General features: G+C 49.5%; 1 protein-coding gene across 5 annotated transcripts in view; it reads right to left on the bottom strand.

The window, feature by feature from the left end:
* The window catches only part of TRAK1 (trafficking kinesin protein 1), a 177,501-nt gene that overhangs the window by 76,311 nt on the left and 88,224 nt on the right, over positions 1–12,966 (bottom strand). For all 5 annotated transcript variants that reach the window (XM_021678939.2, XM_021678937.1, XM_021678935.1 and 2 more), the window contains one exon: positions 5,943–6,137. Coding sequence is in view for 3 of the 5 variants with exons in the window: in XM_021678937.1 (XP_021534612.1) it covers positions 5,943–6,137 (195 nt within the window). In the remaining 2 variants the exon portion in view is untranslated. The remainder of the gene's footprint in view (positions 1–5,942; positions 6,138–12,966) is intronic.

Raw genomic sequence — 12,966 nt, forward strand, 5'->3', positions numbered from 1 at the left:
ATGGCCAATTCAATTTGGATACACAGTTGCACTATATCCAAAAAAAATCACTTAACAAAGAGGGGATCACGGACTTCGAATCCAGTGTGTGTGTCCTAGTGGACTCATAAGGTAAAGCGCTTAGGAGCACTAGCCCGGCCAAAAGGAAGCACTCCCCAGAGATGACTCATTATTATTACTGCTTGCATTATCATGATGGGAGCAGACAGATGAGAGCCATGACGGTGGCAAAAAGGAAAAGGAGGGGGCACCACAGATGGGCGCTCCGGGAAGGCTTCCTGGAGGAAGGCTCTTCTGAGGAGGGCACATTTGGGCTGAGAATCAGAGATCAGGAAAGAAAGGGGAGGGAGGGAGCCTCAGTGAGGCAAGCGTGGGGTGTCCACAGTGGGGCTGGGGCGATGGGGGAGGGTGCAACGAGGCCGGTGGCAGAGAGGGCCAAGAGCCAGGTCACAGGGTTCTAGAAGACCCTGCCTTTGATCCAAAGAGCAGGGAGAAGCAAAGGAGCAGCATAACCCCAGGGGATCTTGAGAAAAGACCAGCCGGGCTGCCGATACAAAAGAGAATCGCAGAGAAGCAAGGTGGATGCAGGCGAGCAGGTACAGCAGCCCAGGGATGGGATGGCGCGGCTTCGTCCACGCCGGTGGCCGCAGGGTCAGAGAAGGGGTCCGAGATGTATGTGCACGAAGAATTAACAGAGTCGGCTGATGGCCAGCAGGACACAGAATTGGGGTAAAGCATGTCACATTTCTCAAGACAAATGTGTAAGGATGGGAGGGAAATGTTGACAGTAGACATGCTAAGCCACTGACTGGGCATAGGAGCCTGGAGCCAGGAGGGAGGTAGGGGAGTCAGAGGTGGGCAGAAATTGGCGAGTTGTGAGCACGGAGCTGGGAGGGGGAGAGTGTGCAGAGAGATGCCCGCAGGGCATGCCCACATTTCCAGCAGCACCTCACAGTTACGGGCTTCAGATGACTACTTCCAGAAGAGAGGCTTGTGAGGGCTTATTTTTTAGAAAGCTCTCTCAGTTCATCAGGGTCGACGGCCACCGATTTAGAAGCTCAGAAGAAGAGGGAAAACCGGTCAAAGAGGTTGGAAGGACAGGCCAGAGAGACAGGAGGAAAGTCGAGGAACAGGAACGGCAAGTGTCCAGAAGGGAGTGGTCACTGTGTCACGCCTGCTCCGGGGGCACCAGGACCTCCAGAGATGGCTGGGTAGAGACGCTGGGGTCCAGCCCACGCTCTGGCCCGTTAGACCCCCTGCAGATGCTCTGGGCCTTCATGCCTCGTCCCAAGCGGACTCCGGCTGCCTTGTGATAGTCCTAGGGTGGTAAAGTGTAACACAAAGGCTCATGCAAACAGTCGTGACGCCTGGGACCACGTGGACACAAGTGAATGAACACAGTGGAAATCGGCGTATGATATCGACTGTGGGCTCCGGTCCTCCCTGGGCACAATTCCAGAGTGCGGGGGTAAGGGGCAGGGGGACCCGTCCATGACCCCTGGCCCGTGGAAGGCCAGCACTGTGCATAAGCCTAGTGAGGCACTTTGCCACAGGCCTCGGGTGCTCCAGCAATGGTCTTTCATTTTGTTGTTGTTGTTGTTGTTTAAATTAAACTCTAAAAAATTAAAATGGCACAGGGACCTGGTAGAATATGCAAGTTCCCAGACCCCACTCGCTTCTCCCACATGAGCAAGGCAAGCAACTCAGTGCAGGATACCAGCAGAGGCCTGGAGGGCTTCCTGCGTGGGCCCAAGCCAGATGCAGAGTCCCTGCTCGGGTAAGGGAAGAAAATCCATAATCCAGCAGATGTTTTCACTTCCTCAGCCAGAAAACCTCAGCTGGAACTCAAAGCTTTAAGTTAAGCTCACAAAGGATTATAAGTGCATCCCAGGCGCTCAGTGAATACTTGTTGGCTGATTCATTAAGATTAGTTTACAGTAAAAGCAAACAATAGAACAATGTCTTGAAACTTGTTTGCTTTATAACCTTCTCTTCTCCTTAGGAAAAAGACTATTCCAGGGAAAGTCAGAGGTGAAGTGGTCAGAGAATCCTATGCCCTTGAGACACAGAGAAATTTCTTTTCTTGACCCAATGCTCCTTAACCAAAAAGCTACAGAGAGCAGGCCCTGGAAATGAGGAACCAGAAGGAGCCAAAGCTACCTCTGTACCAACAAAGCCACTTTCACGTCTGGTGTCTCCAGAAGGCTTTGTGACAAGAAAGGTCCACAGCACGCTCTAGTCATTTCCACCAGAGATGGGGAAGTGTGACCTACAGACCACATGACAGAGGCAAAACCACAGGGAAGGAGGGAGGAAACCTCAAGTGGACATTAAGTTACATCCGGCTAAGTGTCACCTGGGACAGCGACCTTCAGGGGAAAAAAGGTGAATCTTGAATATGTAGGAGAGACGTTTTATAAATAAATAGCTACTGATATTCTCAAACTGAGGGTTTGCTCTTTGTATCTCATTTGGTAAGCTTTATTCTTAAAATATAATTGCTTTCTCATTGTGCTCTTCTGAGAGAGTAGTTAGGATACGGAGTCAGACCAGACAACCTAGGTCTGAAACTCAGCACCACCACCACCCCCCACCCACTGCGTGCTGTGTGACTTTGGGCAAGCTTCTTAACTTCCCTGTGCCTCAGTGTCCTCCTCAGTGTCCCCCTTTAGGTTGGGGACAGCAAGACTCTTTCACTCAGAGGTCACTGTGAGAATTGAATGAGATACATGTAAGGAATTAGGAACAGTGCCTGATACACAGTAAGGGCTAAATGTTGACTATTTTTCCTTCTTCCTAGACCATCTAATCCTAAATGTCCCCTATTTATGGGTACATTTGCTGTGTGAATCATTTTCATGTTCTGTTTGTTTCTCACACTTCTCGGGAGTCAAAAAGAAATCAACCTGTTAAAATTTGTCTGAAAAGGTCATTCTACCACCTGGTAAAGGTAGACACCCAAAGAGGTAGCCACCTCTTCTTAACCAGCCAGGTGAGGGGCTCCTGGCTGGCTCAGTCGGCACAGCATGTGACTCCTAACCTCAGAGTCTTGAGTTCAAGCCCCATGTTAGGCATGGAAGCTACTTAAAATAAAAAAAAAATAAAAAACAAAAAAAACAAGCCAGGGGAGAGCCAGATTCAAAAGGCAAAGCGTCATTTCTCTACTCTGGGAGACAGTCTGTAAGAGAGGGAGCTGAGGTTTACCTCATCTCCTATTATCAGAACCCCTAGGGTACCCCTTTATCCCCCCCCCCCACTCCCACCCACAACAGAGAACCACTGCCCTAACTGATGAGAAAATAAATCTAAGAGGTAACAACAGCTCTGTTACCTTCTCCACACCTCACAACTGATTTTACACACTGGTGAGTCAGCGCTGTGGCCACTGCATCTCCTGGGTTACGTACCTATAAACAAACAGTGGAACCCAGAAAGGACACCACGCGTGGAGCAGGGCTCCTGATCTGTGCCTTCCACCGACCTCTCAGCCAGTTCGGCGAGGCTCACAGACCCCTCCTTAGAAGAGAGAGTTGAAAACATAAGATAAAGTACAAAGAACTAGGAAGGAAACCAATTGTATTGCTATGCGGTTATGACAACTTGCAAATAGACTGTGACAGAAGGGCTTCTTTGTCAATGTATTAAATAACAAGATCTATCGGCACGCCTCATAATGAAGGTAATTTCAAAGCAGTGATGAATAAAGGTGGCATTTCTAAGTATCTGTCTCCACTGCAGCAGGACATGAAAATCTTGATTTCTCTACTGGTGACAAAGTCACAGGGCCTGCTGAGAACACCGTGCTTTGGTTCCTGTGTTCACCGTGAAAGGAAATGTTGCATTTCAGTTAGAAGTTAGTGAAAATAAAGATGTCATGTCATTTCATTTCTTTACAAGTTCACAGATTCCCCCAATTTCCCTCTACAGACTCTTCGGGGGTCCTAGGACCTCCGTTTGAAAGCCCTGCTGAGGAGCGTGCTATATTTAGGAGTTAACCCCAATTGTTCATTTAATCAACAGTTTTAATCAATACCTACTTTGCTCTAAGCACAAGTAACGCAGAAGGAAACACAGAATTAAGGTAAGACTTGGGGGGCGACCATGCTCTAAGAACTTTCAGGGTCTCTGCTCAGCGTTTACTTCGCTTCTTCTAATTTGGCATAATCTGTGTTGTCCACTGCCAAATCCAATAGGAACCTTTTCTCCCTCTCTTAAATATATAACCAAAAACAGAGCGCACAAGCAGAAACAAGCCATAGCGTCTGGTCAAGTCTACTGTTTGCAAGTATCTCAGAAGCTGGAGGTCAGTGCTATGGAAGAGATACTAGGAGCCCTCCATGCCTCCACTTCCTCGATAATCAAACCAGCCCTGGGCACCTGGGTGGCTCAGTTGGTTAAGCGACTGCCTTGGGCTCAGGTCATGATCCTGGAGTCTCGGGATCGAGTCCCGCATCGGGCTCCCTGCTCAGCAGGGAGTCTGCTTCTCCCTCTGACCCTCCTCCCTCTCATGCTCTCTGTCTCTCGTTCTCTCTCTCTCTCAAATAAATAAATAAAATCTTTAAAAAAAAAAAAACCAGCCCTGCCCAGACTGCAGACATTGCACAGGGATGAAAGGAGCAATTCATGTGAAAGTTCTCCGAAGTCCTGCCCGTGGACGGGTCCCATTACGCTGCGATTGTAAGTGATTCATCTGTGTAAGGACCCAGGAGCCTCCTGTGGCAGAAATGGCCATGCAGAGTCCCACAGCATCACAGGAGGGTCTCTTAAGGAAGTAGAAGTAACACACGGGGATTTCTGAAAAAACCGTTCTGCTGTCAATTCTCCCGTGAAGCAATCTGAAGGAACCAGAGACGGAACCTGCCAAGGACGTGACTCTGGACACGGTTGTCTATCCAACACCACATCTCTTGGTGTAACAGATACCGTGAGTCAACAAAAGTGACTGCCAAAGAGCTTCCTATACACTACCAGACACGTCAGAGAGTCTAAAGGGCCACTGTGAACACTGGTACAAGTCTAACATGCTTCGTATCTGCCCTGGTGTGGATTATTCTATTTTTATTCCGATCGAAACTGACTACCTGCCGTGTTCACAGAGACTGTAGGATTCTTCTTAGGTATAAACACACAGGTCAGTTTAAACAAAATTCCTTTCTCATTAACATCTAATGGAGAAAAAAGTGAAAACAGACCCAGACACATTCTAAAAGAGAAACTTGTAGTTCCAACTTGTTTATTATACATGATTTCCCAAATTCAAGAACATTGGAGATCACTCTGTATTGAGACAATAATTACAGAAAACTTAGAGATGTTATAATCTGGTTTTGAACCAAGTTACCATCAAATAGAAGCAGGATTGCTGTACTTTTTATTTTTGAAGACAACACAATGATACACAGGTATGTAAATGATCTCACTTCCAAAGTGACATCACTAACTTAGACGAGGCTAAAGTTAACTTGAATTTTAAAGTCAGGGTTGTCAAGACAAAGGAGAGCTGGTCTGTCCTACCAACCTCATTGGTCAGCCTTGGTATACGAGTCTTGCTATGTCATATAAATAATACTAAGCAGCCAAGATGTTCCCAGTGCCTTTGGTTTAAATGCAAACTCCCTCCCAGTGACAGTTTCTATGGACTCACACTGTATTTTGGTAAGAGGGGGGAAATGGGAGCATTTTCAAATTCTTCTGTACAGTTAAGAGAAAACTGGTTCAAATGAAAATTTGCACCTGGTCCCCACCACCCTAAAATTTCTATTCGGAATACTCAAAATCAGGGCCTTGTGTGTGGCTGAACCCTACGGCCACATTTCTCGGGGCACCCTTCCACAAACGGCAGACAGTAAGCCCTGCTAGCCAGTGTGAGGTCCCACGTGGGGCCACAGCTAAGGACCACTGGCCGTCACGGCGCCGTCACCACACGAAAGGGAACTACTCACGGAAGTACTTCAGCGTCTCTTCGATTTGCTCGGTTGTGAGGTCGATGTTGGCATCTGGAGAAATGAGGGGTGTATGGAGCCAGTCGTCGTGGTCATAACCGTAGATGGTGTCGGCTCTTAACTTATAATGGGGCAGCTGCTCCTCCAGCAGGCTGATGATCTCGACTTCCGGAAGGTTAGTGCTGTTGCACACGTCTAGAGAGAAGAAGACAGGGAAATGAGAGCCCAGACCCGGTTCTGGCCTGGCAGCTGCTAGCTAACTAACCTCGTGGCCCCAGTGGGTGTCTTCAGCCACGTAGCCACAGCCCGGAGCAGCCAGATGCGCTCACATCAGGAACCTTCTTCCAATTCAAATTCCATTCTTGAAACGTACAAGACCGACCTGAAACATTTCCTATACTGTTTAGCAGCCCACTTTCTTCAAAGTGAAGCCACAATTCTTACGCTTTCTGGGCTCAGTCAGTCTTCCCAACCCTTTCCCGGACCATCCTCTTTCAATCACTCTATGGGTAAGCCAAACCAGCTACAATTTCACCAATATGTCTAACTTCCTCCTGCTACTCTTACCATTCAAGCCATCCCCCCATCTGGGACTGTGCCTTCATTTAATTCACTCAACTGTTCATCCGCCTATATCTCTTTCCATTCATCCATGCAAATATATGCTGAGTCTGAGACACGGGAGACGCGCACAGTCAACACAACAGTCATGGTCCCGCTCTTGCGATGCTTGTGTTCTTGTGGGGCTTCCAACCATTAAAGCAATAGGTATTCCCTCCATCAAGGCAGAGGCCAGGTCTTCCCGGATATGTTGGTGTTTTGAACACTTCAAGCGGAATTAACCTCTTCCCTCCCTTCTATATTCCCACAGTGTTTTGTCAGATCTTCTATTACTGCCCTTATTAGGTTCTGTCTTCTGGGTATTTTAGTATCCAACCCATCTCCCTGTGAAATGGACAATTTCCATCAGTGGTTATTCCCAATCCACCACCCGTACTCCTCACAGGTCCTGGCCTAGACTGTGTGCTCAAGGGGCGCACCATAATGCCCGTGAAGGTCGATCAATCCATAAAAAGCCCATCAAAGAGGCCTTGTAATTAACCTGTAAACACAACAACACATCCAATGTACCCAGGACAAGACCAGTCTTCCGCAACTTCTCTACCCCTGGGAAGAATGAATTAAATAAATGCTAATGGATGAGTGTTGATTATCTCTCAACTAATTCTGACATCAGTCACCATATTGGCCCAGTTCACAGAGAGTATTCGTGACCCATGATGGCAAACGGCAGGTGCAAGCAGTGGTGGTCTTGTGAACCCATAAAGAAACTGAAGCACCTATGGTGCTCATGGCTGGACCAGATAGTTAACTCAGTCTTTCATCCTAGGAATGAGCGCTCAGTGAGAAAAACCACTCAAAAGATAAGAAGAATACAATCAGAGCAATTCTTAGAAAGGTTATTGCACAATGTTCTAGCCTTGAAGTAGTAAACAAAGGTGGGGGCCTGGATCACGGTGGAGGGCAGAGCATGGGATTCAGTCTCCCGTCCCTCTCCAAAGTGCAGGGAGGGGCAGGAGGAGAAAATCCTCTCAAGATATGTGAACCCACACAACGGCAAGGTGAAGGGGTGCTGACAAGAGATCACCATTATGAGTCATTCTGAGAATGTGGAAGGTGGCATCAAAGGAAAGGAGAGAGGCCCAGCCTGAACACACACAGAGGAAATGAGTGGTGCAAAGAGTGGGAGCGAATCCCGGGGTGTAGCAAGCTGGAAGGGGAGGCGGAGGGAGAAGGAAGGGCCCGGGGCAGGGGTTCGGGGTTCACCAGGGAACCAAAGCCAGCACAGCAGGGAAGACCAGTCCCTTTGCTGCTCTCGGGGCTGAACCAAAGACAAGGTGGCAGCAGGGCGTGGCTACAGGGCCGCTCATGCTCGAGGAGAATATGGAGCCTCCCGTGCCCAGAACAGCTACGCCAGAGACTTACGAAAATCCCTCTGTCCTTTGTGTTTAAGGCCACATAGCAGGCAAAAAAATACAGAATCACAGGTAAAGGGAGCATTCGGTGACCCAGTGTCTCCCTTCGAGCAAGAGCCCACCAAAAGCACCTGTCAGACCCCCTCCACCTCCTACCACCCCCCATACCCCGTTCTCGCTCGATTCAATATGCAAAGCTTCACTGCAGAACATTTCGATTCAGGAAGTCAGTGTGGTTTCTCAAGCACTGAGGAAAGAGAAGAAAGTAAGTACAAGGTGAAGACATTTAGAATTTTCCTTGGAGCTCTAGGGACTGGAAGGGGACAATATTTGAACACTTAAGATTCTCGGCCTCATGTGGGAAATGTCACTGCAAGCGCTGTGGCATTTCAGCCAGCTGAAAACCAGACCCGAGCCACTCTGCCACTTAGCAAAGGTCTGCCGCAAACAGAAGATGCCTCCTCCCCGAGGCCAGAGCCAACAGCCCAACCTCAAGACAGATCTCATACTTTTTCTCACCTCCTGCCAACAACAAAACGCCACTCGAGAGGCTCAAGAGGGGCCCGTAATTAAGCAAATATTTCCTCCCCTCACAATCAAGTGAAGAATAAGTTCCCACAAAGCTCATCTTGGGGAGAGCCCTCACGGTTATAAAATGGCAGCCTTGTGACTGAGGGGACATGGGGTCAAGGAGGGTTGGCACCCAATTGGCAGCATCTCTTAACTAAACACGGATTGGCTCCACAGAGGAAGGCAACTATCTAAAACAAAAATCCCTTCTAAGAATACCGTATCACTTCTGAGCATGTTGGCAGGGGCTCAAACTCTGAGACTTGACCTGTCCTTCCACATTTCCAGGGCTGAAGGTCAACCTATTTACAGTGTGGGTCTTTACGTCCAAGAGAGATCGTTTCCCTCAGAGCACAAGCTGACCAGGGAGATAAAGTATCAAAAGGTGAGGCTGTGCCAAAATGCCTTTTTAAAAAAAACTCTGTGTATTTGATTTTGCCATACCGTGACCAGCCATATAAACACAGCCAAGTTTCTGGCCGCCTGGAAGGCCCAGAGAATCAGAGCATAGGGAAGGATTAGAGACCCAGGGAGCGTTCCTTGACCTCGGCCGCAGGGTGAGGAGGGGAACACCACATTTGCCCCACAGAGAAGACATACCCAAGGCCTGAAATTGGGTAAACAGAGTATGAGAGCCTTCAAGAATTCTCCAGGAATGCCTGCACTGTTGCAAGCACCAAGCCGGCTGCCTGCAGGGCCCTCTCTGACCCTTCAAGCAACCTGGAACAGATAATACCTGTTGTGTTTTACAGATGAGGAAGCAGAGATTCACACGGGCTGTGGAATATCTTGTCGGTCAAGGCCACGCAGCTAAATAAGTGGCAGATCCTGCCACATGGGAAGCCTCAACTGTCTGACCAAGAAAGCTATGCCCCTTCCTTCTGCCACCTGCCTTCCTTCCGTCTCTCCCAGTGGGCACACAAGAAATGCTGGGGAATTCCCAGGGTATTCGGATCAGGAAGTTTTTGTTCTAAGCAGGGAGACGACTTCAAAAGCATGACAGGGATGTGCAATTAAACACACTGACAAGTGAGGGAGGCATCAGAATGATTTTCCCTTCTAGAGCCCAGGAAGCAGAGTGGAGAAGTGAAGTAATTTGTCTGCAGAACCAGAGAGGGTCAGGGGCCCGAGAAGGACGGCCCTGCCCCCTCTCCTGGGGCTTACTCAAGCTCACAGTGTCAAAGGACACTGAAGGACCCCTTTATACTCTTGACAGTTATCATTTCTCCACAGCTCCAACTCATTATTTTTTTTTTAAGATTTTATTTATTTATTTGACAGAGAGAGACACAGCGAGAGAGGGAACACAAGCAGAGGGAGTGGGAGAGAGAGAAGCAGGCTCCTCGCCAATCAGGGAACCTGATGCGGGGCTCCTTCCCACGACGCTGGGATCATGACCTGAGCCGAAGGCAGACGCTTAACGACTGAGCCACCCAGGCGCCCCCTCATATTTTTTTTTTTTAAGATTTTATTTATTTGAGAGAGAGAGAGAGCGTGCGAGCAAGGGAGGATGGGCCAGGCCAGGCCAGGGGGGGGGGGGGGGGTGCAAAGGGGGAGGGAGAGGGATAAGCAGACTCCTGGCTGAGTGCGGAGCCCAACGACATGGGGCTTGATCCCAGGACCCCAAGATAGTGACCTGAGATGAAACCAAGAGTTGGATGCTTAACCAACTAAGCTATCCAGGTGCCCCCCAACTCACATTATTAACAAGCTATAAAAATGTATTCTCAGATAAACCTCAAATAAAGAGCATCAACCTGCAGATTGAACTCAGACCCCAACAGGTCCCTGGCTGTTCAGCAACCACACAGGCCGGAACCCACCAACGCCCAGCATGTCAAACCATCAGAAAGCCAGGCCCACTCAGATGGTCAGGGCGGATCTCCCCCTTCCTCAGTTACTACAACTGCCCCATGGTTGCTGGCCACACTGCGGCTGGTGTCATCTGTGGAAAGATGCTTTTTAAAAACATGGTACTGCCCTGCTTTAAAAACCTCCCAGCTCCCTATAAAGTGCTCCATGTTTCAGCCCACGCCTTCCTAAGATAAGAGGCTGTTGGGACGGAGGTTTCCCAATATCCAATTTCTGCTTCTTCCTTTTGGTAATGTAATTTCCAAGGTGTGGCTGGGCACATGGCCACCCGGCTAAAAACTACATGTCCCATCTTTCCTTGCAGGAAGGTATGTCCCCGTGCCTGGTTAACAGGATGTGAAGAGAGCCTCCAAGCCATGCCTCCTCCAGCTGTCGCATGCAGAGAGGGGGCTGGTGCTGAAACCATCTTCAACCACACAACTAAAGGCAACACCAGAGCAATCCTGGGCACCTGGGGCCACCTCGTCGAGTCCAACCCTCGCCTGGGACTTTGAGGAGGGGAAGAAAGGTCTACCTTGTTGAAGCCACTATTATCTTGGTCTCTGTAAAAACAGCCTTTCTCAGCAAGTGCAGACTCTGCTGTTTTATCCAATACCTCCTCAGTTAAGCCACACCAACTTCTCACCATTTGCTAAACATACTTTTTCACAAATGTTGGTTTTTACACCAGCTGTCCTAGCTGCCTAGAATGCCCTTCGCTGCCCAGCAAACTCCATCTCAAAATACCACTCAAATGTCACCTCGTATTTCAGGCGTTCCTTGACTTCTGACTGTGGCTAGGTACACAGTACACTGATGATTTCACTACAATGTTATGTTTTTCTGCAGCCCCTTCTCCACTAGCTGTGAGCCCCTCAGGAGAAAGAACAGAGTCCACCGCCTCTACATCCAGCCGGGCAACAAACAGTAAGTGCCCAGTGAGTGCTGGGTAAATAATGGGGACAAGGGCAAGGAAAAAATCAGCAATGGGTGGCAGGGCTAGTCTGTGAGCCCTGCGTCCCCAGGATGGACCAACGCCCAGCATTCAGCACAGGTAAGGTACAGCCATCTAGTGTCAAGTGTTTTCAGGCCCCTCCTGGCATCCCTGTAGGTTTTCGTTCAGCATGGAGGTAAGTCGCACGGGGAAGTGAACGTCCCCTCAATTACTCAGCCAACAACGGATTCAATCCAATGCCCCCTATTCCTACAGCACCACTTTGGGAGCAAAACATAAGGGGTCTCTTCACCTGTTCAGAGCTATAATCCCTCCCAGGCTTTCTCCAAGGCATAAGGTTTGGAGTGGGTCCTCCTACCCGAGGATGAGGGCTACATTTAGGGCTGGATGGGAGGTGGCACAGGGTGCTAGAGACTGCTAGGCATCCAGAAGGTCTGGGGCTACAGGGGCACTATGTCCACTCGACACCTGCCTTGGGCCAGATCCTCATTCTCGCAGAAGGGCTAGAAGGAGGCCGCTCTGATACACAGGTGACATGCCAGCTTCATGGAACTTGCCAGGCACCCGAGATAAGGCTTAACATTTTACAGCAGAGGCGACAAATTAGTGCCTGACATTTAAAGATCAGGGAGTCTCATGTAAAGACACAGATCCCTGGCCTCTCAGAAGAAATCAGCATATCCAGGACCGTGCAGTTACATGCGCTGAGTGGTGGCCACCCCCAGACGGGGGTGGGGGTGGCTCCATCAGGGTCTCTGGGCCTCCCGCCTCCATGCTGAAGCTGGAGGGCTCTGGGCCCGGGAGAGTGGGGAACCTGCACGGATGCAGGGGAGAAGCATCCTAAACACTCACCCAGGCTCCAGGAGATCCTGGGGCAACAGCAGGGGGAGGAGAAAGAACAAAAGGAGAGAGGGAACAGCGTTGGATAAAGAGGAGAGTTCCTGAGAAGAAATGCAAAATCAGAAGAGAGGGGAACAAGGGCACAGGGTGAAGTCCGGGAAGAGACAGACTGGGAGGCAAGCCAGCAGCACGACTGCCACCTGCCGGAAGGTGCGTGGGGCCCAGGTCCAGCAGGAGCGCTGTTCCGAGAGCCTGGAGGAGGGGACGCCAGGCCTGGCTCTGTCCCCAACTTCTCCCCGTCACCCTAGCAAGTCCCATCTTCGTCTGTCTGGAACTCAGTTTCTGCATCCACAGAACAAAGGCAGGAGGTTGCAGAAAAGCTCTATTCCTACCCGACAGGTGTCTGAGCAGCCAGGCCAAGGGCTGTGTGTACAGCACATCCTGCTCCACCTAGCGGGGCCCAGAGCCCCGGATGTGCTGATTTCTTCTGAGAGGCTAGGAATCTGCATTTTTACATGAGATTTCTTGATTTTCTCAATGTCAGACACTCACTTAGAATTTCGTAAACACTCGAGGGCCACATTAAACATGTGTGTGCCTCCTGTTGGTGCTCTGGGATTTCCCAGCCTGGTGTCTCACTCTGGGCCTCTGAGGAATGTTCTAGACTACAGTAAAGGTGACAAAGAAAAAGCAAAGGAACCTTAACTCAACAAAACTGGCCATATTCTAAAAGCCCATCTATCTTCTATTTTCTCCTCCCCCGCCCCAACCCATTCCATTTCTTTACCCACTATGTTTCCAGTTAGCCACAGGGGTGGTGGTCGAGGAGTGT

Source organism: Neomonachus schauinslandi, chromosome 1 (genome assembly GCF_002201575.2).
Source record: "Neomonachus schauinslandi chromosome 1, ASM220157v2, whole genome shotgun sequence".
NCBI lineage: Eukaryota > Metazoa > Chordata > Mammalia > Carnivora > Phocidae > Neomonachus > Neomonachus schauinslandi.